Source organism: Sinocyclocheilus rhinocerous, unplaced genomic scaffold (genome assembly GCF_001515625.1).
Source record: "Sinocyclocheilus rhinocerous isolate Xijiao unplaced genomic scaffold, SAMN03320098_v1.1 scaffold1413, whole genome shotgun sequence".
Lineage (NCBI taxonomy): Eukaryota > Metazoa > Chordata > Actinopteri > Cypriniformes > Cyprinidae > Sinocyclocheilus > Sinocyclocheilus rhinocerous.
Window position 1 is genome coordinate 1,024,624 of NW_015639297.1, and position 23,034 is coordinate 1,047,657.

General features: G+C 35.7%; 3 protein-coding genes across 3 annotated transcripts in view; 1 reads left to right on the forward strand and 2 right to left on the reverse strand.

Moving 5' to 3' along the window:
- Positions 1–2,882, reverse strand: part of LOC107751156 (X-linked retinitis pigmentosa GTPase regulator-like) — a 12,749-nt gene extending 9,867 nt beyond the window's left edge. The window contains exons 1-5 of the mRNA XM_016566783.1: positions 2,723–2,882; positions 2,010–2,135; positions 1,823–1,915; positions 1,294–1,356; positions 268–410 (exon numbers count right to left, since the gene is read on the reverse strand). Coding sequence (XP_016422269.1) covers positions 268–410; positions 1,294–1,356; positions 1,823–1,915; positions 2,010–2,135; positions 2,723–2,753 — 456 coding nt within the window. The 5' untranslated portion in view covers positions 2,754–2,882. The remainder of the gene's footprint in view (positions 1–267; positions 411–1,293; positions 1,357–1,822; positions 1,916–2,009; positions 2,136–2,722) is intronic.
- Positions 2,883–3,735: 853 nt separating this feature from the next.
- plekha3 (pleckstrin homology domain containing, family A (phosphoinositide binding specific) member 3) lies at positions 3,736–9,017 on the forward strand. The gene is made up of 8 exons (XM_016566794.1): positions 3,736–4,121; positions 4,464–4,580; positions 4,685–4,840; positions 6,332–6,468; positions 6,606–6,776; positions 7,595–7,638; positions 7,758–7,867; positions 8,111–9,017. Exons 1-8 carry the CDS (start codon positions 4,082–4,084, stop codon positions 8,230–8,232), a joined length of 897 nt encoding a protein of 298 aa, XP_016422280.1. The 5' UTR covers positions 3,736–4,081; the 3' UTR covers positions 8,233–9,017.
- Positions 9,018–9,272: 255 nt separating this feature from the next.
- gucy1b2 (guanylate cyclase 1, soluble, beta 2) lies at positions 9,273–19,401 on the reverse strand. Its single transcript, XM_016566784.1, has 15 exons — positions 19,339–19,401; positions 18,653–18,726; positions 18,479–18,573; positions 17,036–17,196; positions 16,596–16,695; positions 16,086–16,282; positions 15,748–15,859; positions 15,210–15,313; positions 14,884–15,100; positions 14,340–14,660; positions 14,098–14,246; positions 11,223–11,369; positions 10,974–11,128; positions 10,382–10,572; positions 9,273–9,988 (listed from the first exon to the last, which is right to left on the reverse strand). Exons 1-15 carry the CDS (start codon positions 19,399–19,401, stop codon positions 9,753–9,755), a joined length of 2,322 nt encoding a protein of 773 aa, XP_016422270.1. The 3' UTR covers positions 9,273–9,752.
- Between the last annotated feature and the right edge of the window lie 3,633 nt (positions 19,402–23,034).

Consider the following 23,034-nt stretch of genomic DNA (forward strand, 5'->3'; position numbering starts at 1 on the left):
TAGCACCAAATCAATATATTAGAATGATTTCTGAAGGATCATGTGACAATGAAGCAATGGAGTAATGGCTGCTGAAAATTCAACATGCCATCACAAGAATATATTACAATAGAAAACAGTTATTTTAGTATGTAATAATATATCACAACTAGTGCTGTCAAACGATTAATTGTGATTAATCGCTTCCAAAAGAAAAGTTTTTGTTTGCACAATATATGTGCGTGTTCTGTGTATATTTATTATGTATATATAAATACACACACATACAGTATATATTTGGAAAATAAGTATTTTGACCGGTCCATGTTTGCTGAAGAAGTCCACCAGGTGGAAGGAAGTTCTGTCATCACAGTCACCCAGACCGAGCTGTCCTTCATTATTCCCTCCAGAGGCATACAGGTTACCACGGGCTGCTCAGTAAAGAAAACAACTATTTTAGGTAAGGATACATCAATAAATTTGCAAGTATTTAGCACTATTTGGTGTCAGAAGAATTTTTTGAAAGAAATTAATTAATTTTATTCAGCAAGGATGTATTAAACTGATCAAAAGTGACAAATATTTATAATGTTACAAAAGATTTCTATTGCAAATAAATGCTGTTGTTTTAAACTTTCTATTCATCAAATAATTCTGTGTATATATATATATATATATATATACTAGTGCTGTCAAACGATTAATTGTGATTAATCGCTTCCAAAAGAAAAGTTTTTGTTTGCACAATATATGTGCGTGTTCTGTGTATATTTATTATGTATATATAAATACACACACATACAGTATATATTTGGAAAATATTTACATGTATTTACATGTCTATATTTATATTCATATAATTTATATCATAAATACATTTAATATATAAAAATAACATTTCTCTGAAATATATACATGCATGTGTGTGTATTTATATATACATAATAAATATACACAGTACACACACATACATTATGTAAACAAAAACTTGGATGCGATTAATCACGATTAATATAAAAAACCCATTTTTCCATATTAAAACCCATTTTCTTAAAACCCTCTTGTTAATTCCCAGAGAGTTCCCCTATGTTGCCCTGTGGCCCTTTCAAAACACTGCTCTGTTTATTTCAGTGGTTCGCCTTGGTTTGCTGTGTCAACTTCTGGCTCGACTAATGGAATACGTAAATAAATAATAAAATGTGTAAATAATTAAGACGAAAGAGAGAACACATTACAACTTTTTAAAAAAGGCACTGATGTACTAGACTCAAAAGCATAAAGCGACTATTCTATCATGTTTGCAATAAAACTTACATGTATAAACAAGTGTGTGAGTTCTTCCACAGGCTGCAAGCTTCACCCGCTCTGATTTTAGGGCTTTAAGAAAACAAATATAGTCAGAGAATGTCAGAATAATGTTGAATGCAATTCATTCTTGCTAAACACATTTATACAACCTAAACAAAAAATAAAATGATATATATATATTTGATTATTTATTTATTTTTAACAAGTTACTTTGCTAAAATATTGAAAAATTGCACTTCTCTCTGTTTTCCAGATTAATGCAGATTATGGACCACTCCAGATTGCGATTAAGACAATCTATGGCTTTGTCTTGAAAAGATCTCTCATTTTCTTACAGCTACTTAGCAACATGTAATTTTGTGTGTCAAACAATATATTATTGCTGAATAATTCAAAATCACTCATCCTTATTATCTGACAAATATCATACCCAAACAGCTAAATGTAAATGACAGCATGGGAAATGTGTCTGCGTAAGTGATTTATCAGCTGTGGATGGCAGAAAACACTCTCTTGGACTGACAGTCTGTCCTACCTTTCACACAAGTGGGTTTATTCACAGTGGCTTTTGTTCCAAGGCCCAGCTGTCCCCAGTTATTGCTGCCAAACATAAACAGCTTCCCATTTTCTAAACACAATAGGAATAGCGACAGGATGAATTAACAAAATGATGGAATAAGACTATATTTACCAATATCCACCACTAAAATCATAAATCACACCTGTCACCAGTGCTGTGTGCTCATCTCCACAGGCAATTCTCAAAGGTACATCATTTTTTAACCAGAATTTACTGGGGGCATTATCTGCGAATTTACTCTTTCCAAAAGTGAAAACGGCTCCGGATTCTAAAAAAAAAATAGAACAAATGCAGACAGACCAATTTAATGTCGCCATCTTGGTGTTTTATGACTGTTGTTATCAAAAACAAGCTGTTTTTATCACGAAGCATACAGTTTTACACCATATAGCGCTGTAAACAAGTAGTAATTTGTATAATATTTAGTTGAAGTTTCTGGTTCTTTGTATATATACACACATTCATATGGTTAAAATTAATTGTTTACTTCATAGAACAGGGAGAGAGAGCAAAAGAGAGAGAGAAAGAGAGGCGTGACCACATGGCGTGGTTGCCTTGGCGACAGGTAGCCACAGGCGTCAATGAAAGAGCGGGACAGAGTGTTCAGTGAATAAAATACAAAACACAAACAGCCATTTACACTTATAAACCCTGATAAATATAGTATTAGCAGGGCATAAAAGCAGTTAAGACATGTTTACATCAGTACATCATTCGCTTCCACTATGTAGCACCGTTATATAGCCTGTAGGCTAACCATAAACAGCCAACAGAGTTAAAGAAACACACGTGTCGCAACTGAAAATAACAAAACAGTTTACACTTTTGATCACTAATGCAGCACATAATATTTACCAGGGATCTCATCTTCTGTTTCTCCGGCCATCTCCCCCGACTAATCAGCTTATTTACGCTGGGCTCTAGGAAGTGTGACCAAGAAGTTTCTAATATGACAGAAACCGTCCGCTTTACATGTATTTCCGCGTTGAGGTGTCACGTGTTACTCGTCAGCTTCTTTGAGTTTTCTGAGAGCTCTGACTTGTACCACGTGACCGCTGTACCACCTGACCACATCCACCGCAGGCTCTGTTTAGGCGTTGATATAGTGTTGCCATAGAAAAACATCATTCCGAGGACGTGAACAGCTCATTGACTGTATGGAACAGCTCCGAGTAGAACGTCACGTGCTGTCATCTCGAAATTACGGTAATTACGATATGGCGTGAACGCAGCATAAGCCGCGGCTACTGGGCATGCGCACATCAATATAGCGCTTTTTTTTTGTCACGCTGTACAATAATAATTACTGTTTTTGCATTATTGTAAGGGGTAGGTAAAATTTTTTTGTTATTGTTTGTTTCCGGCCGCAGCTGTATCCCTTCTAGACACAACCGTATACCTATGATAAACATTAATTATATTATAGGTTGTATTGTCTTAAAATGACCTTTTTAAATGTGTGTGTGTGTGTGTGTGTGTGTGTGTGTGTGTGTTTCAAATATGATTTTTCAGTCGTTTTAAAAAAATTAGTAAAAAAAATTAAATTAGTAAATTTTGGTCACAGTCACAGATGGAACTAAATGTGTCTTTATATGTAATGTAATGAAATTATATACATTGAATTCATATACTATTTTCTATATTTAATATACTATAATATATTGTTTTGTAATATATAATATTCTCACTATTTTCACTAAAACCCAATCTCACTAGCAACACAATCTTCTGTATCTGTATATTGTAAAAATAGACAACAACAATAATAATAATACAGTAATAATAATAATAATAATACGCCTATGTTTACACAACACAATCATTTGCAAGACATTTTACTTTGCAGTGTTTCCATATTAGAGTGGAGTGGCTAGGCAGCGAAGAATCTCTAAATAAACGCCTCTTCCGGTTCAGTCTGTAAACAGTGATCTCATCCCCAATCTTGCGCCGTCTTCCTTTAGCAGAATCTCCCAGCATGTGCGGCACGCCGTCTCCACAGAAATGACCGTGAAAGCGAATGTTTATTTTTCCGTGTCCTTACGATCCGCCCGTTCTTTTGACATAATGATGAGTAGCTGGGGATCTTTGAGTTAGCCTGGAGCATGCTAGCATGCTTATTAGCTTGTAAAAGGGGGCAAACAAGCAGCTGCCTGGTGCAAGCTCTGTTAAAGCTGCTTTCAAGTGTTTTTCACTGGGTTTTCTGCTTGGAGAATAATGGAAGGCGTGCTTTACAAATGGACAAACTATATGACAGGTAAGAGTGAATGGCACTGACAAACTGACATATAGACACTTGAGCTGCAGTCAGACAGCCCTGCAAGATCTGTCTCATGATGTCTGTAACGTTAACTTATATGACAGAGAGAGAGAGAGAGAGCTGCGGATGCATGCAACTTTGTTCTTTTGTACTGTATTGTTTTTTGCATTGCTTCTTTTCTAAAATACCCTATGCTTTCGAAATGTCCATGTTGAGTGAGAGTAATATAGCTCATGTGTCAAACGTCCCGTCGTGTCATGTGATGTTACGATACTTCAAGTTCAGAAAGTTTCATTTTGAATGCGTTTTGTCATCTGATGATACTTTGTTTTATGACAGGATGGCAGCCAAGGTGGTTTGTGCTGGACAATGGCATTATTTCATACTATGATTCACAAGATGACGTGTGCAAAGGTAGCAAAGGCAGTATTAAGATGTCAGTATGTGAAATTAAAGGTGAGATTTGAGATTGTGTATCTTATCTGCAAAATCTTCCATACTTATGACAAATTAAACTGGTTATTCTTATGTCATTTTTGACTTCCTTGTGTTTGCTCCAGTTCACCCAACTGACAACACGCGTCTGGAGCTGATCATACCAGGAGAGCAGCATTTTTACGTGAAGGCAGTGAATGCAGCGGAGAGGCAGAAGTGGCTGGTGGCTCTGGGAAGCTCCAAAGCTGGACTCATTGACACTAGAACCAAAAAAGAGAGGGGTGGGCTTCTCTTAACAGTTTGCTCTCTGGTCATATTCTTGTTTTTTTATTATTCTCTTTTGCCTTCTTGTCATAGCACAAGACTAAAAACACAGTCAAATATTTTGGTACACTTTAAAATACCAATATTTTCATAAATGTTATTGATTCTCCACAGATGTTGATAAACTAATAGGCTAATAATAATAATAATAAAAAATAATTATTATTGGTAGTAATATTATTAATATTGTTAACAAAATAATCATTACTATCAAAATAATACACATTTTGATTTATTATTACGATTAAAAAAGAAAAATAATATTTATATACACATTAATATCTTAAGCATTATTTATCTTGATATTTTCTTAACATGTATGTATGTACACACACACAAGTAAAAAACAATCATTTAATCAAATGTAAAAATATAGATTTAAAGGGTTAGTTCACCCAAAAATGAAAATTATATAATTAATTACTCATCCTCATGTCGTTTCAAACCTGTAAGATCTTCGTTCATCTTCAGAACACAAATTAAGATATTTTTGATGAAATCCGAGAGCCGTCTAACCCTCCATAGACAGCAAAGCATCTACAGTGTTCAAGGCCCAGAAAGGTAGTAAGGACATCGTTAAAATAGTCCATGTGACTTCAGTGGTTCAACCATAGTTTTATGAAGCTACGAGAATATTTTTTGTGCTCAAAAAAAACAAAAATAACGACTTTATTCAACAATTTCTTCTCTTCCGTGTCAGTCTTCGACATGCTTTCACAAGAATACCACAATGCAGGAGCCGGCGTTCTGATGTAGAACTCGGATGCGCTGCGCCTTGTTTACAAACAGAGGAATGCACATGCATGTGTCGTGGTACTCTCATGAACACACATTGAATTCTGACAGAGAAGAAAATGAATTGTTGAATAAAGTCGTTATTTTTGTTTTCTTTGTGCACAAAAGATATTCTCGTAGCTTCATAAAACTATGGTTGAACCACTGAAGTCACATGGACTATTTTAACGATCTCCTTATTACCTTTCTGGGCCTTGAACGCGGTAGCTGTGTTGCTGTCTATGCAGGGTCAGAAAGCTCTTGGATTTCATTAAATATCTTAATTTGTGTTCCGAAGATGAACAGAGGTCTTACAGGTTTGGAATGACATGAGGATGAGTAATTAATGACAGAATTTTGGGGTGAACTATCCCTTTAAATAAATCATATTTGATATTGTATTATCATTATATTTTTAGAATAGAATGATATGCTGATAAAGACAATAATATGTAAGTACCCAGATGTAATAAAATATGTATATACATATATATATATATATATATATGTACACACACACACTGTATTGAAGTCCAGTGGGAAATTCACGTCGGAGACAAAAGGCTTTCATATACTGAATTCATGTTTCCTAGTTGCGCATCAGTAATCTTGACTGCTAAGCAGTATCAAGGCCCATTAACAGTTGCATTTCCTCTCCTAATGGGTTTTTGCAGAGTTAACAGAAACCACAGAATCCCTGAAAACCAAGATGTCAGAGCTGCGCCTGTACTGTGACTTACTAATGCAGCAAGTGCATACTATTCAGGAGTCAGTGGAACAGGAAGGAGAGTCGACGGTGGCCAGCACTGAGGTTAGCTGTTTTTCTTTCAAACCACAGTAATCATTGCAATTATTGCAGTTGGGTGGGTGTGATATAAAAAGGTTATCATCATAGTAATCAACTCTTTTAAACCAAATCGTTGTATTTTCTGCTGTTTTCTTCCCCAGACGAGGAATGAGGCGTCCTCATTACTGAGTGCCACCTGTGAAACCTTCATCAAAACACTGGAAGAATGTATGAAAATTGCTAATTCCAAGTTTAAGACTGATATGTTGCAATCCAGTCCGTCTGATTCCATAATGTCCCCCGTGTCCCCCTCTCCCGTCCAAATGTCTCGGGTAAAGACACAAGCATAAATCACATACAATTTTCTATTTTTATTCGTAGTTCCTATTTCTATTAGTTTGTATGGCATTTTTTTATGGCAAGTTATTTGGGTGAATTTTACAAAGCCATACCCAAGTCATGTTTGACCCCAAAATAAATGGAAAAAATGAAAAACTTATATTTAACATAAAGGATATGTAGCTTGTTTTTGACTCTTTACATTGTGCATTATTTTCATGACAATTAAATGAATGAATCAAATAATTAAGTACATTTTCACCCCAAATTCTGAGTATCTCAAATAATTATAATTATTTTGTTTTTGTTCACATTATTGTAATGAGAATATTTTTTACATCACGGTAATGGGAATTGGAGGAAAATATCACAAAAAGCTAAAGCCTCTTTTTCTTTGTATAATGTATTGTTGTTTATTTTATGATTTTGTTGATAAATATGACTTGGACATATTCTTTGCTCACTCACTTACTAGTAAAATGTATGATATGTTATTTTAGTATTATTTATATAAAATACTATTATAGTATTTATCAATATTTAGAATTAGCTTTTATATGTATTTTTTTCCATTTTCATTTTAGTTTTAGTAATTTTGGTACTTTACCTCAAAATTACTTTATTTCAATGAATTGCCAAGGCAATGTTTCTAATATTTTTTTTCATCTAATTTATTTTGGCTGTAGTTCAACAAAAATAATTTTAATATTTTTAGTTTTCTTTAACAATAACACCACTGGTCTGGCACTTGATTATTCAATGTAACCCATTTTTCTCTCTCTCTTTTTTTTTTTTTTTGCTTATTGTATAGATGAAGCGCTCAATCAGCCATCCTGGCACCTACAATTATGAAAGGTACAAAAGGTTTACACAAGGTTTACACTGTTTACACACAGACTTCTTGTTTTTGGTCCATACAGCTTATGCGGTTATTTTCTGAGTGCCTATAAATACAGGTGCTGTTTTCCTTCAAGGTCAAGCTTGCCAAAAGAGAGCATGGCGTTGCAGAAGTCCTCCCAGAGGCGGACACAGACATGCTCTGATACAGAAGCTCACAGCGACAGAGGGGCCGAGGAGACGGAGCGTGAGTCACGCAGACACACACACACACACACACACTTGTATCTGACGCTGTGCCCACACACAGATCAAATTTGATTCCTGAGTAACCTAAACGCTTAGTTTGCACCAAACTTTGTTGCTTGAGCAGTCACTGAATCTTTCTGAAATTCTTTCTTTTTTGAAATTCTTGTGGCCCTAATAATATGTCCAGCATAAAAAAGTATCCAGCATAAAAAAATCCCTGCGCCTCTTGTGTTTTTCACAGGCTTGATGTTCCACAGAGCCAACATTAATGGTGACTCCACTCCAAGTATCCCAGAAGAAGTTGGAACGAGCACAAAGTTCCTGTCGGAAACTGACACTCCGGAATCTGACCTTTCCCTCTGAACCACGCGAGACGGCTTATGAGATGGGGAATAAAAGGAAAACTCGTACTGCTATGCAGTCATAGATTGCACCGTTATATACAGTAGATGGATTTTACAAAGTATTGTTGTATTTCCTGATGAAGAAGAATTCGGTGGCACTTTATAAAAACAGATTATGAAGAAAACAGTAGTCTGATTTGAATGTTTATACTTCATTTGCCTTGATGCTAAGATGTTTTTCTTTTTTTTCATTTGTCATAAATAATTATTGCTGTATCCCTTCAGTGAAGAGTTGAAGATGTTTGTACTGGATTTCTAACGTGCTGTGCAGTTGCCTTTGTTAAATGGGAACCTTGATGAAAAGGTTTTTGTTGCTGTGCCAGGGGGTTGTGCATACGTGCTGACATTAACTTTGACAGTTTGGTTTTTTATTCACTCGGCATGCAATGTTGTTCATTAGTTTATGCTGCAGAATACATTTATTTATTTTTGTATGTCACTAGCCCAAATTGTTTTTGCCTTAATTATTCGCATAGAGGAATTTGATCCTTTAATTATTGTAATGTTTGGAAAAAATGATTAAAATGCTGTAGCAAGATAATTATTTCTTTAATCTCCAAAAATCTAACTGGGTTTCATAAATATGAGGGTGTTTTTTTTATATATTAATCTCTGTAATCATGTTTTATCGAACACTGAGGCAAAGAGAATTAATAATACAAATGAAATACTTTCATGCAGTCCATGATGACTTGACTTTTTTTTTTACTCACTGGGCATTCAGTGTTGTTTACTAATTTATCATGCAAAACACATTTACATATTAATTTTTATATGTAACTAGCTTTTACCTCAGAAAGTTGTTTAATCACTGTAATGTATGGGGGGGAGATTAAAAAGCTATTTATCTCTAGTAGGTTTCGTAAGTATGAGTTCAACTTTTTTATTTTTTCAATTAGATATTCTCTGTAATCGTGTTGTCGGGAGAATTAATAATACAAATGAAACATTTTCATGCAGTCATATTTTTATTTGAGAGGAAAGCAGATTACATGTTTTTGGGCACAGTGAATAATTAGTTCCCATGTTGCTTAACAGACTGCAAATGACCTCAAACGAAAATTTGATCGCTATACAGCAACCATATGTTTATCTACCTCTGGTCATCTGTGTTTGCCATCTGATTTCCACATGAAAACAGTCTATAATATGTGATTAATTTCTCCAGAGGGAGATTAGTTTTCTCCAGGGGTGGTTCTACTGCTGGCCATCACCAGCGGGCAACCAGCAGGTGCTAATGAAGCCAGGCTGCACGCAGAGCACTGGGAATCGGTGTAGAGACTTGCCTTTCCCAGATGACAAATCTGTGTCCACAAAGTAGAAATCCCCCACTGTTTCTTGTAGAGCTGGGAAAAACAGTCATTATACACTGCACAGAGCACATGGTACTGAAAGTTTTAGATTACAGCTGTTGATTTGTGTTACTGGCCCTCTGAAATTCAATCTTCTTAAAATTGGGTTTAATTCAGTGATGTTGGACTAAAGTATCGAGCAGAACTTAGTACTAATGCTGTCTGAATGAAGACCATTGTGTAGATGTTTGAAGTCAGTGGGGCTTTCGTATGCTGGCGTTACATCGAACTGGATTAAATGATCGGGGGAGATTTTGCCTGGACAGAGAGATGGTGATGATATGTGATTTTTCGGGTTTTCAACTTCTAACTCCTTTTTCTCTTCCTCTTTCTGCCCACCGTCTGTGTCTTCAGGACTTACTTCTGTGCAAATGATAGTTTCAACAAAATCATATATGTAAATACAGTGACTAAATATTAAGCAGCACAACTGATTTCAACATTGATACTAATGTAATGTTTCTTGAGCACCAAATCAACACATTAGAATGATTTCTGAAGGATCATGTGACACTGAAGACTGGAGTAATGGTTGCTCAAAATTCAGATTTTCCATCACAGGAATATCAAAATAGATGACACAATATTGCACAATACTAGCTACTTTATTTTTCTGTATTTTTGATCAAATAAATGCAGCCATGGTGAGCATAAAAGGCAAAACAAAGCTGTTACTGAGGAGAAAAAAAATTATATATATATATATATACACACAGTATATATTTACAAGTTTTAACATGTAAAGAGTTTTCTCACCGTTTTGGGCATCTGTCACGTCCTCTGGGTCTTCCTGGTACACACACGTCTCTCCATCGACCAAGCCCATGATCTGTTCATCGCTCTTTTGGAGGTTCTTCAGCAAGAAGAATGTTCTCATCAGGCCTTTGCCTTTCACCTCAATCTCACCCCTCTCAGCGATCTCAAAGATTCCTTTGTCCTTTAACACACTGTGGACAGGAAGTGATGAGTTCTGTTTAGGGCTTTTCTTAGATCTGGATTTAGCTCAAGTATGTCAGTGGCTCAACCCACAGAACTTATCAAGACAAGACCCCACATGTCTCTTATGCTCACAAAGACTGCATTTAATCGATCTAAAATACTGTGAAATATCATTACAATTTAAAATATTTTTTTCTATCAATAAATGTATTAAATTAAATATAATTTATTCCTGTGATGGCAAAGCTGAATTTTCAGCAGTTATTACTCCAGTCTTCAGTGTCACATGATTCTTCAGAAATCATTCTAATCTTATTATCAATGTTGAAACTATATATATACAGTATATATATATACAATCCATACATTTTTATTCTTTAATGAATAAAAAGTTCAAAAGAACACAAACCTGTATGTGAAGGGGCTCAGGTGTATGTGATCAGGAACTCCATGGCTCTCCATCCGAGAGGCTGTATTGACCGTGTCTCCAAACAAGCAATAGCGTGGCATTTTGTCACCTACAACACCTGCCAAAACTGAACCGGTGTGCAGGCCTACTCTGATCTAGATTGACAATAAACCAATTCATTTGGCAAATCATATGATAAAAGAGCACACAGAGCTTATATTTACATAGAGCGAACTGTATAAACAACACCTGTATGGGCTGTCCTGTGATAGGGCTGATTACTTCTCTCGCAGCAATTCTCATACCGAGGGCAAAGTTTGCCACCCGCTCTGCATGAGTGTCTGTAGGAACGGGCACACCACCAACCACCATGTAAGCATCACCTATAGTTTCCACCTGTTGTGAGACAATATCATTTTCCACTTTAATTACTTGCAAGTGAATAATTGTGAAGGTTTTCCTCATAATTTCCCATTTCATTTTATACACACACACACACACACACACACACACACATATATATATATACATATACAGAGCTGTGTAGATGACTTAAAAATTACATAATGAAAACTGTAGTTAGTATTAGTCATTTTAGGTAATGTATTCTGACAACTTTCTAAGATTACTTTTAGACTATTTTCTATCTAACTTGTTTTAAACTTACAATTAAACATACCATACTGATATAAAAAAAAAAATCAAAGACAAAGAAAATATATTCCATTTTTTGATATCAACATCATTCAACATAAATTCATTAAACTAGGATTTCCCAAACTGGGCTTAATTCAAGAACTACAGTGGGCTTGTGAGTTGATAAAAAGCTAATAATTATTAAATCATAAAAATGTAAAATATATTATTAAAAAATGTAAACACTAAAAATAGAAATATTTAATTTGTTTACCTGCATTCAGTGTGACCATTTAGAGACACTGAACCGTAAACAAGCAAATGTTTTGTTAAATTATTGAAATATTAACTTTCTCAGGGATATTTCAAGTAAATATCTCATGTCAAAAGAGTTTGCTCTTTTCACCCAAATTTAGAAGCATAGTTTCCAAATTTATTTACATTACATTTACGTGACCATTTTATATTGTGAATATAATGCAAGCTAAATGGTATGACACAGTAGGATTTTCAGAGAGTAAAATTTAAAAAAGAAAAAGAATCAGGGGTCAATCAATAAATTATGAATGATTTACTGCCATTGTGTGAATAACATGTAATCATGTAATCCATAAAAAGTGACTAATCTGAGTATGAGCATTATAAAATGTAATATACTCTAATATGATTTTTGGAATCTGATTATGTAATCCAGATTACATGTAATCATTTACTACCCAGCTCTGTATATACTTATATATTACATTCATATAATAAATGATACATATTTATAGCAAATATATAGTTTTTTTATTTTTTATTTTTTATATTTTATATTTGTATTTATTTGATAGATAGATAGATAGATAGATAGATAGATAGATAGATAGATAGATAGATAGCGCCATCCTACACACCTTATAGACATTGTGGATGTTTGTAAGTCGATCAAATCTGGAGTACATGGCGTTGAGCATGTTGACTATTTGAATAGGTTCACAGGCTGCGCAGATGTTAGTGAATGTGACCACATCACTAAAAAGGATGGTGCACACTTTGAACTCACCTGAAAGAGTAACAGAAAGAGTGTGATCCATGTAAAGCATGAATAATGACAAGTATAATAATGTTCTGTTGGTAGTTCCTCTGGTTTCATCACCTGCCTCTACCCTTTTGCCCTCTTTAAGCAGGTTGGCAACGTGTGTCGGCAGCATGGCATAAAGAAGCTTTTCTGATTTCTGCTTTTCAATCTCTAAATTGCGTGAGAGGATTCTCAACTCCTCCTTCTTCCTTTCTAGCTGATTGGAGAGCTCGATCTCCGCCAACCTCTGCTGGTTGAGCAGGATCAGATCTCGTGTGGTGTCGTGCTGGGCGATGTCGGCCAGATGGAGACCCCTCTCCTCCAGTTCCTGGAGGCTTCGTAGCTTAGGAGAGCACAGATAGATCATGCAGTTGAGTGACTCCATCCACATCATCTGTCCTAAAACACACATACACATTGCAAATAAATTATCAAATGATATGAGATATACAAAATTATGCGAAAGAGTTGCTGAAATTAAATGAAGACTTATTTTACACAAGAAATTAAAAAACATTTTGGAATCAACACAAAAGAACTTGATTAAACCAGAATGTGCCCATGCAGATAATTACAAAATGGCATAAATATCAAGTGTAATAAATCTCTATGGATAAAATACCTCTCAGTTTGAGTGTGGACTGGTTTTGGTGGATCTCCGGTAACATTTCCCTCCTGGTTTTCAGCACAAATTGGCTGTTGATGAACTTCTTGAGGCTCTGGATGTTGAAGATGACCTCTGGGTGAACAATGGTGAAGTACTCATCCAGATGGATACCTGCCGTCAGCAGTCCGGGAACAAACTTCTGAATGTTGACACCTGTTTGCTTCACCAGCAGCTAAAAATACAAGAAATTGTTAAAAAGGTTCAAAATGGCTCAATGTGTTTTAATGTACTTTAACATTAGAATTTTTTTTTTAATCAAAATAAATACAAAGTTATAGTTACTTACACCTTGATCAAAAACAATGTGAAAGGTAAAAGCATTACAGAAGGCTTGTTCTTCAATCCAGTCTTTTTGGGTAGCTGGGAGTGAATGATTGTCGCAGATTGCCTTAATCAAGAAAGACACAAATGTAAAACCCATTAACCATGCCAAAATAGGAAAATTTTACGTTACAGTGGGGTCGTAAAAAGCACACTGATAATCCGAGATTTTTTTGAACCTGGAGGAAAGTCAAAGTCAAAGGCAAAAACAGCAGCTATGAATATCTGTCAAACCTTGGCCCAGCATGACAATGCTCCTCACAATCTCCCATGGAGATCGTTTCCTTGGACACAACTGCAGGCTGGCATACCTGGCCTTCATCCTCTTCATTGTCTCCTCCTTGTCCTGTTGATATAGCAGTTAGATAGATAGATAGATAGATAGATAGATAGATAGATAGATAGATAGATAGATAGATAGATAGCGCCATCCTACACACCTTATAGACATTGTGGATGTTTGTAAGTCGATCAAATCTGGAGTACATGGCGTTGAGCATGTTGACTATTTGAATAGGTTCACAGGCTGCGCAGATGTTAGTGAATGTGACCACATCACTAAAAAGGATGGTGCACACTTTGAACTCACCTGAAAGAGTAACAGAAAGAGTGTGATCCATGTAAAGCATGAATAATGACAAGTATAATAATGTTCTGTTGGTAGTTCCTCTGGTTTCATCACCTGCCTCTACCCTTTTGCCCTCTTTAAGCAGGTTGGCAACGTGTGTCGGCAGCATGGCATAAAGAAGCTTTTCTGATTTCTGCTTTTCAATCTCTAAATTGCGTGAGAGGATTCTCAACTCCTCCTTCTTCCTTTCTAGCTGATTGGAGAGCTCGATCTCCGCCAACCTCTGCTGGTTGAGCAGGATCAGATCTCGTGTGGTGTCGTGCTGGGCGATGTCGGCCAGATGGAGACCCCTCTCCTCCAGTTCCTGGAGGCTTCGTAGCTTAGGAGAGCACAGATAGATCATGCAGTTGAGTGACTCCATCCACATCATCTGTCCTAAAACACACATACACATTGCAAATAAATTATCAAATGATATGAGATATACAAAATTATGCGAAAGAGTTGCTGAAATTAAATGAAGACTTATTTTACACAAGAAATTAAAAAACATTTTGGAATCAACACAAAAGAACTTGATTAAACCAGAATGTGCCCATGCAGATAATTACAAAATGGCATAAATATCAAGTGTAATAAATCTCTATGGATAAAATACCTCTCAGTTTGAGTGTGGACTGGTTTTGGTGGATCTCCGGTAACATTTCCCTCCTGGTTTTCAGCACAAATTGGCTGTTGATGAACTTCTTGATGCTCTGGATGTTGAAGATGACCTCTGGGTGAACGATGGTAAAGTACTCATCCAGACGGATACCTGCGGTCTGCAGTCCGGGAACGAACTTCTGAATGTTGACACCTGTTTGCTTCACCACCAGCTAAAAAGACAAGAAATTGTTCAAAATGTTCAAAATGACTGTGTTTTGATGTACCGGTACTTTCATATTTGACATCTGTTAATGAAAAGAAATACAGAGTTATACTTACATCTTGATCAAAAACAATGTGAAAGGGAAAAGCATTACAGAAGGCTTGTTCTTCAATCCAAAGTCTTTTTGGGTAGCTGGGAGTGAACGATTGTCGCAGATTGCCTTAATTAAGAAAGACACCAATATAAAACCTATTAACTCAGGAAATATTTGAATAATATGTCAAAATAGGTACATTTTATGTTACAATGGGGTTGTAAAAAGCACACTGAAAATCTGGGATTCTTTGAACCTGTATACAGACACACACACACACACACACACAAATATACAGTGGGTACGGAAAGTATTCAGACCCGTAGATTACTTACAAATTGTAGTCCGTTATGATTACAGACTGCACGGTGAAAAATTTAGTTAGTAACATTATCTAGGTTACTCGTTTTAGGTAATGTATGTATTACTTTTCGATTTTTTATAAAATCTATTTTTAATAATTAAACACATCTACATAATTTTCTTGTAAATAATTAGCATGTGCTATGTAGTGGCACAGTCAAAGGCAAAAACAGCAGCTATGAAAAAAGCTGTCAAACCTTGGCCCAACATGACAATGCTCCTCACAATCTCCCATGTAGATCGTTTCCTTGGACACAGCTGCAGGCAGGCATACCTGGCCATCATTCTCTTCATTGTCTCTTCCTTGTCCTGTTGATATAGCAGTTGTCATAGTTACAAACTTTCTCACGTTAGTTATAATTTCAGAAATACAAAGACGACAGACAGTTGAGTGTCTAGACCTACTTAAACATTCATGATGTCTCTCATACAAAATGAAAGTGTTGAAAATGATGGTGCCAAAGTAAAATTTACAGAAACGCATGACAGTCCCTTATGCTCTGCAATGTCTTCCTGTCAGTGGGGACTTACACACCTCTTTCTCAGCCTGTATTTCCTCAGTGCTGCCTTTCTGTCTTGGTTGAGCCTTTCTTTTGGTCACCTTTTCCTTCTGTACCATGTGGAAAACCACATGTTCCTTCTTTCCAGTGCGCTCATCCTCTTCTGACTGGTTTAGAATGGTCATCGTAACCTCACTGTCAAAGAAATCCTTTGCCACAGCCTCGATAATACCTGTCCGATGGTTATGAAAACAAAACAGTAATTGCTAAATGTGCAAATGTATAGCAAATAGAGCATAGAGCTAAAATGTGTGGTGTAAATATATATTTAAATATATGTTGTAAACAGTGCAGCCTAAGGAAATGTTTTCAGATTGAAAGTAAATTTCAAATGTATGTGACCTTAAATTAAATATTGATGTCAAATGTATATTACACAGTGTATATTTATGTATATACTTTTGCATTTATATCAGCAAAATATTTTGGAAATTTTAGGTATGTTTTGAAACGTTATGATGTTGTGATTACGTTGAAACTCTCACCTGGCACGATGTGATGCAACCCTTTCCTATCTGAGTAATAGTGAAGGAGAATTCGGCCATCATCCATCCGCTCCACACGAAAGGACGGAGCATTCATGGCCTAAAAAAGGCGTGTCATGTTACAAACCACAATAAAGTTCATAGTTCCATATTTCATATGTACTCTGCAAACAAAAAACTAAGCCGACACTAAGCCAAATGTCATTGTAAAATCTGTAGCAAGTATAACATCAAAAGTGTTAACTACACTTGGTCTAGGATTAATTTTTAATATAACACCATTGTATGTGATGATTTTATCATGTAAGAATCAATCCACATTTCGTGTTCCACAGCACTGCATTTTTATTGTTTTTCTATGTAAACATTTGCCTGATGGATGTCTTTAGGATTACAAAGAGACAATGTGAAATTTTAAGGAGCATTAAAAGTATTCTGACCTCATAAGATAATGCCAAATAACTGTGTAAAGCATCAAGATTTTCAATGAATTCCACCAGGTTTCCACCGAGTGTTCGCAGCATAGTGTCATATCCGGACATCTTACAAAAGCTGAAAAAGTACTCTCCGAAAAGCTTCAAAATCACCTCGGAGGAGACATCTAGAAGACAAATAAAACAATATTCAAGTTTCAAAGCACAGAAATTACGTTAAAGGAGTAGCTCAGAGCCCCTCCTGACTCAGGCCAGTGAATGGGTGCCGTCAGAATGAGAGTCCAAACAGTTGATAAAAACATCACAAAAAATAAAGCAGACCAATTAACATTTTGTAAAGTGAAATGTGTTTGTAAGAAATAAATCCATCAGTAAGGCATGTTAACTAAGAACCATTGCTTCTGACCAAAATATGAGTCCATAGTGTATAATAAAGCTTCCTCCAGTGAAAAAGTCCCATTGTCCTTTCACATCCAAAACCACCAAAGCATTTGTTTAGAACTGTTTTCACTTGTAAACGGCATTTGATCTGTGCATATTTCTCTCCTGATTCAGACAAGACAACTTTTGAACTGGAGTAGAAAGCAATATAATGGAGTAAGGACTCGTGTCTGATGGAATTGTTTATTATAAATCACACTTTTTGCTTCACAAGGTGTTAACTGATGGACTGCTGTCGTGTGGATTACTTGTGGATTATTGAGATGTTTTTATCAGCTGTTTGGACTCTGACGGCACCCATTTACTGCAGAGGATCCATCGGTGAGCAAGTGATATCCTGCTACATTTCTCCAAATCTGTTCGAATGAAGAAACAAACTCATCTACATTTTGGATGACCTGACGGCGAGTACTTTTTCAGCAAATTCGGCAAAATTCATAATTTTTGGCTGAACTATTCCAGTAAGACTGCAATTCAATTTCTCTTTACAATTTTAATTGCACCCAGGTTGTTTTGAGACCAGCTGAGTGGAGTTCAGGTGTGTGACCCACTCAGAGATTCACACCTGTCCTTGTCCACTCACTCTCAGGGACAGATTGGAGGACAGGTTAGGACATCAACCGTCGTGATGCCCAGCGGACTATTCTCAGCAGGGACATTGTTAGCACTCTCTCAGATACTTTGATCAATGTCTGCAAGTCCCCAAGGACATTGTGAATACGAGATAACTTTGAGGCTTTCACAGTCTACTCTCTCTGTCTTTTTTCCTCAACGCTTCATACAATGACAGACATTCAAATGTGGATCCAAACAAAACCAGGCCTTTTAAAGAAGTGAAACATTCTGATGAATTAAACAAAGTCCCTAACCAACCATTAAAGGAAGTACACACGCAAACAGACATAAACCCAAGGGCAAATAAATACATTCAGATCTAAAAATGTCTTGCAGATACAGGGTACATTGGCATCCTGTGATTTGTACTACAAAGTACAAAATGATACTCACCCAGCATTTTACAAGCCTCTTGCACTAAACTAAGAGTGATGACATCGTCGTAGATTTCATATGTCATAAATGTCTCCTGGACACCAGCCATTAATCTGGGAACGATTTCATTTAGTTGAAACAAACCACAAAACCATCCATGATTTCTTTAAACATTACATGTGTTATACACACCTCAAATTTTCCCATGTCTCTTCTCCAAACCTTTCAATGACCAGTGACTTCAGACACGTATTAATAAAGCCGTACTGTGAGAAAAACAGAAAAGTGCTGAAATACAATGTATACTAGAGAAAGCATTTACCTTTTACATTTACATTTAAATGTTTAATGAAAAATGTTCAATAAAATAAAATAAAAAAATCTAAAAATAATATAAAATAAAATCTATCTATATTTACACACACACACACACACACACACACACAGTTTTGCACATACCATTTCCAAAGTTGTACTCTGTATATTATCCACACTGAGCAGAAGATGCTCTTTAAATTGTGGTGTGTAGATTATGTAGTCTCATCCAACCATCTACATATGCAGACACTCCCACTCAACCATACTCTTTTACATACATTAATGCATGCACACATACACACATCCAAACATAAAGACCTCACAGCCCACTCAAGGGGAACAGGGATGCATGTTATTGTTCAAAGTTTGCAAATATATGCCAACTTCATGTGCAATACATGTTCTCTTTGATACTCTAACCCGTTAAACCTGTTAAATAGACAGAGCATGAATTAAATGTTTCAGTCGATCTTTTGATGCTCGTTTTTTTTTTTTTTTTTTGGAGAAAAATCATGACCTGTCTTAACCGTAGTCTTACAGTGTTGTTGTGTTTAAAATACTTTCTCTTTCACTTTATCCACCACGAGCAGAATATGTTGTTTGTGATGGAAAGTACAGTGCATAACCAGTCTTATAAACAAGATGGCAACAATTATATTTTGATATGAGGGAACATAACACATTATTAGCTATCTACTATGTTTGGACATGTTAATTTAATTGTCTTAAACCTCCTCATTCCAAACGTCACTGATTTATTTTTTTTATTTAGGCTATATATTTATATATTATCTGCAACAATTTTGTTGTAAGGCTATACTTATAACCTATTGATTGGTCACTGGTCTTTTGCTAGAAATAATATCAGATTTTGTTTTGGTTGTACAATGTTGACCTGAAATGTCTTTGTAGCCAATATCTGTCACGATAGAATGTTACTCTAGCCTATAGCCTATGTTTCTATTTATATATACACAGTACATCTAAACATTTTATGTCAGAAAAATATTATTGCAGGTGTTTAAGTGATTTTTTTCATCTTGGAAATGAGGAGGATAATAGAAGAAGAATCTGAGATATTTGGAAGTTCAGGGAAACTTCCGTGGAAACTCCTCGAGTAAAAACTGCAATAAAAGCCGCTGCTAGTGCTTGAGTGTGTCAGTCACTGCACTGGAGCAAGTTAGGGCATAGCCTTGAGAAAGCACCAAGAAGACACGTTTAAGAGTTTACAGAAGACCTTTGGACTTTCTATTCCACCTTTTTACGGTTAATTGTGTTGGGAATCTACATACAGGTGCAGTAAAATCTCGTTTAAAAGCTGCATGTGCTAACGGCAGATAAACATTGACTGAGACAAACGAGGCGAAATCAAGAAGACGAAATCAAGGTAAGCTGTGGTTGTTTTTTCAAGCTTCTGTTCTTTTCCTTTTTATGCAAATAGCGAAGGCGTCCACTACCAAATGCAAAGTTCTTAAAGTAGGTCAGTGGAATTAAGCAAAATGATTCTTTTTATAACCCAGAGAGCTGCCTACTTGGCATTTTGTCATCGGTTAGTTCGCGATAGTCTAAATAAATCGCAAACGACAGTCTATTTCTATTTTTTTTTAAAACATATATTATATTTGGCCCTGAAACAGCTGTCTGAATATAAGTTGTTTTTACTAGCGAAGCTGCTTTTTGTATAATTGATAAAAACGGATTAACCTGAAATATTCGCTGTGTGCTTTCAATTCAGTGTCTATTAAAATGTGCCAGTCTCATTTAAATATATTTTTTAATAAGAAAGTTAACAGTGGTGTCACTTGTGACTTGTTATATTCTCTGCGCTGTGTACGTTACGTTGGCCCAATCATTGTAGTCAGCGATAACTGAATAAGTATTTTTAAAACTCATTTTACTAATTTTTATAAAGAAGCTTGTGCGGCTGTTCCGTTTATTTTTCGGTTGCCAGTTGCTTAAATCAATAGATCGGAACGATTGTACTTTGTTTTTACATTTTTAATACAGTTTGATTAGGTTTCTCAGCCGCCGAGCGCCACCTAGAACTATTAGCTTGCAACACATTGCCACCTAGTGGTTAAAAGAGTACATATCCTGCACATACAGCAGTGCAAATACATTTTTATTCTTTCCTTAGATGTTTTGCGAATCTACTCTGTGGAGCATTGAATGTGAGGAGCATCTTCAGACAAACAGGGATCCCATATGCCTGGTGGAAATCTCATCGGGCAGATCTGTGTCCACGGAGGACATGAATGGAGAAGGGTGGATATCTGAATACCAGATGCCGTCCAAACAGGATCACAGGGTCATCAGTAAACCACAAATGACAGCCAGGAGCCGAATCTTCAACTCTACAAAGTTCTGGACCTTCCTCCATTTCAAGACATCCACACGAGCATGATGGGACATGTGACCTTCTGCTGTGTCAAAAAGACTTTTAAAAAGGACTTGCACGTTGAATATATTAAGTTATGTTAATATATCATTACGTGAATTATATTTATTAAGGAGAAATTGCATGCTTGTTTTTTAGGCACATTTTTCTATATGTAAGGAAGCTTTAAAAGGCTGTTGCTTTAAATTTCCACCAGAGGGCAGCGATAAGTCACTGCCACTATAATGAAACGTAGGGCCTATACGTGTTGACAAGGTTTTGTTTGTCCAAGTAGCTCTTTGTAGCATTTTCCTGTAGGGTAGAGCTTGTCAGATCTGGCTGACTATAATTTTTGTGAAAAAACATATTTAAAAAAATTCAATAATAAGTGAACTTCTATCAAAGCTAAAGTTCAGCTAAAGATTTCATTTCTCCGCCCACTTCAAAATTAATTAAAATGCACGATTACACAAATGATCTGAAATGTCACTTTAAGGTTTAATAATACATTTTTAAGCCAAGGTTAAAATGGTACAATTTTATACTGTATGGAGAATGTGATTTTATTAGTTGCACTATGTATATACTGTATGTTTACAGCTGAATTTGAAATGCACTATAAAAGTGTGACAGATATGTGCATTTGTATATAATGTATTCTATATTGTGGTTTGTTGTTTTTAATAAAATGCTCAAATTGTGTCTTGCTTTCTCTTTGTTTGACAGACAAATATTCAAAGGTTAAAAAAAAAACTGTATGAACAAAGTAAAACACGGCATGTTTAATACATATAAATGAAAATATGTTATTGATTAGAATTCGCACATCAAGGATGGGAGAAAAATATGGCAGATCATTAAAAAGGGATTGAGGATGCCAGATTCAATCCATAAGGGGTTTGTTTGTTCGGCCCAAGGACTCGGGATACAAAGTGCCCCCTCTGATCATTTGCATTGAGGCCTTGAAAGAGCTCTGATCCGAACACACACACGCTCTGCCATGATCTAATTAGTCTACATCCAAAACCTGTTTGTCACTTTTAACTTCTCATGCAGCCCTCATTAAATCAAATGATGGCAGAAAAATAATTGAACAAGTAATCACAAAGAAACAGCATTCATATGGAGGGCATTTACATCTCTCCTCTGCCTTGCTGACCTGTCTCTGCATATTGAGAAAGGGGAAGGGATTTATTTATCATGAAGAAAAGTTTGGAATAATGACTCCAGCAAAGAAAAGATCCAAGGATGTGTTTAGAATGGAACTCGCATAAGAATAAGCCAGCTCGTAAACCTCTGGTGAAATGCCATTTGCTGTTGTTTTATAGGTAGAGACCCTCACAGAAACCTCTCCTGCCTTGTTCTTGTCAGAAACTGAGAAACAAAATAGTTGCAATCACCGTAAATAATGGTAGCGCCATTAACATACAGTTTCATGTTATTTAACGACATTTAACAACATATAATTTTATATGCCGAACCCAGGAGAGTACCTAGACAAATTTTAAATGCTGACAACTAAACACTATCGTAACTGTTTAGGCTAGTAAAGGACATCATAATGGTAGGCCCTATACTTGATAATCGATAACTTAACTTTATAGTCATGAACACATTTTTTAAACACTTATAATATTTTAAAGCTTTGTTATTCCTCAACTCTTTAACTGTGCAGTGAAAGTCACTTTAAAGATGAATTTTTCTTTCCTAAAAATGTGTCGGAAAACAAAGACTTTTAAAATGAAATTGACATGAAATTACCATTATAACCAGTAGATGGCAGCAGAGGATGACTCATTAGCTCAGTTGCCATTTCAACTCCCTAGATTTTTTTGTTTTTGTTTTTTAGTTTGTTTTGTTTTGTTTTTACGTCTTGTTT

Excerpts from the sequence above, each read along its gene's own strand:
- plekha3 (XM_016566794.1), top strand. The coding sequence starts at position 4,082 with ATGGAAGGCGTGCTTTACAAATGGACAAACTATATGACAG. Across the intron at positions 6,469-6,605 it reads CGACGGTGGCCAGCACTGAG|ACGAGGAATGAGGCGTCCTC; the intron begins GTTAGCTGTTTT and ends TTTCTTCCCCAG. Across the intron at positions 7,868-8,110 it reads AGGGGCCGAGGAGACGGAGC|GCTTGATGTTCCACAGAGCC; the intron begins GTGAGTCACGCA and ends TGTTTTTCACAG.
- gucy1b2 (XM_016566784.1), bottom strand. The coding sequence starts at position 19,401 with ATGCACTGTACTTTCCATCACAAACAACATATTCTGCTCGTGGTGGAT. Across the intron at positions 18,727-19,338 it reads TGGATAAAGTGAAAGAGAAA|TACGGCTTTATTAATACGTG; the intron begins GTATTTTAAACA and ends TTTTTCTCACAG. Across the intron at positions 11,370-14,097 it reads ACATCCACAATGTCTATAAG|GTGGAAACTATAGGTGATGC; the intron begins GTGTGTAGGATG and ends GTCTCACAACAG.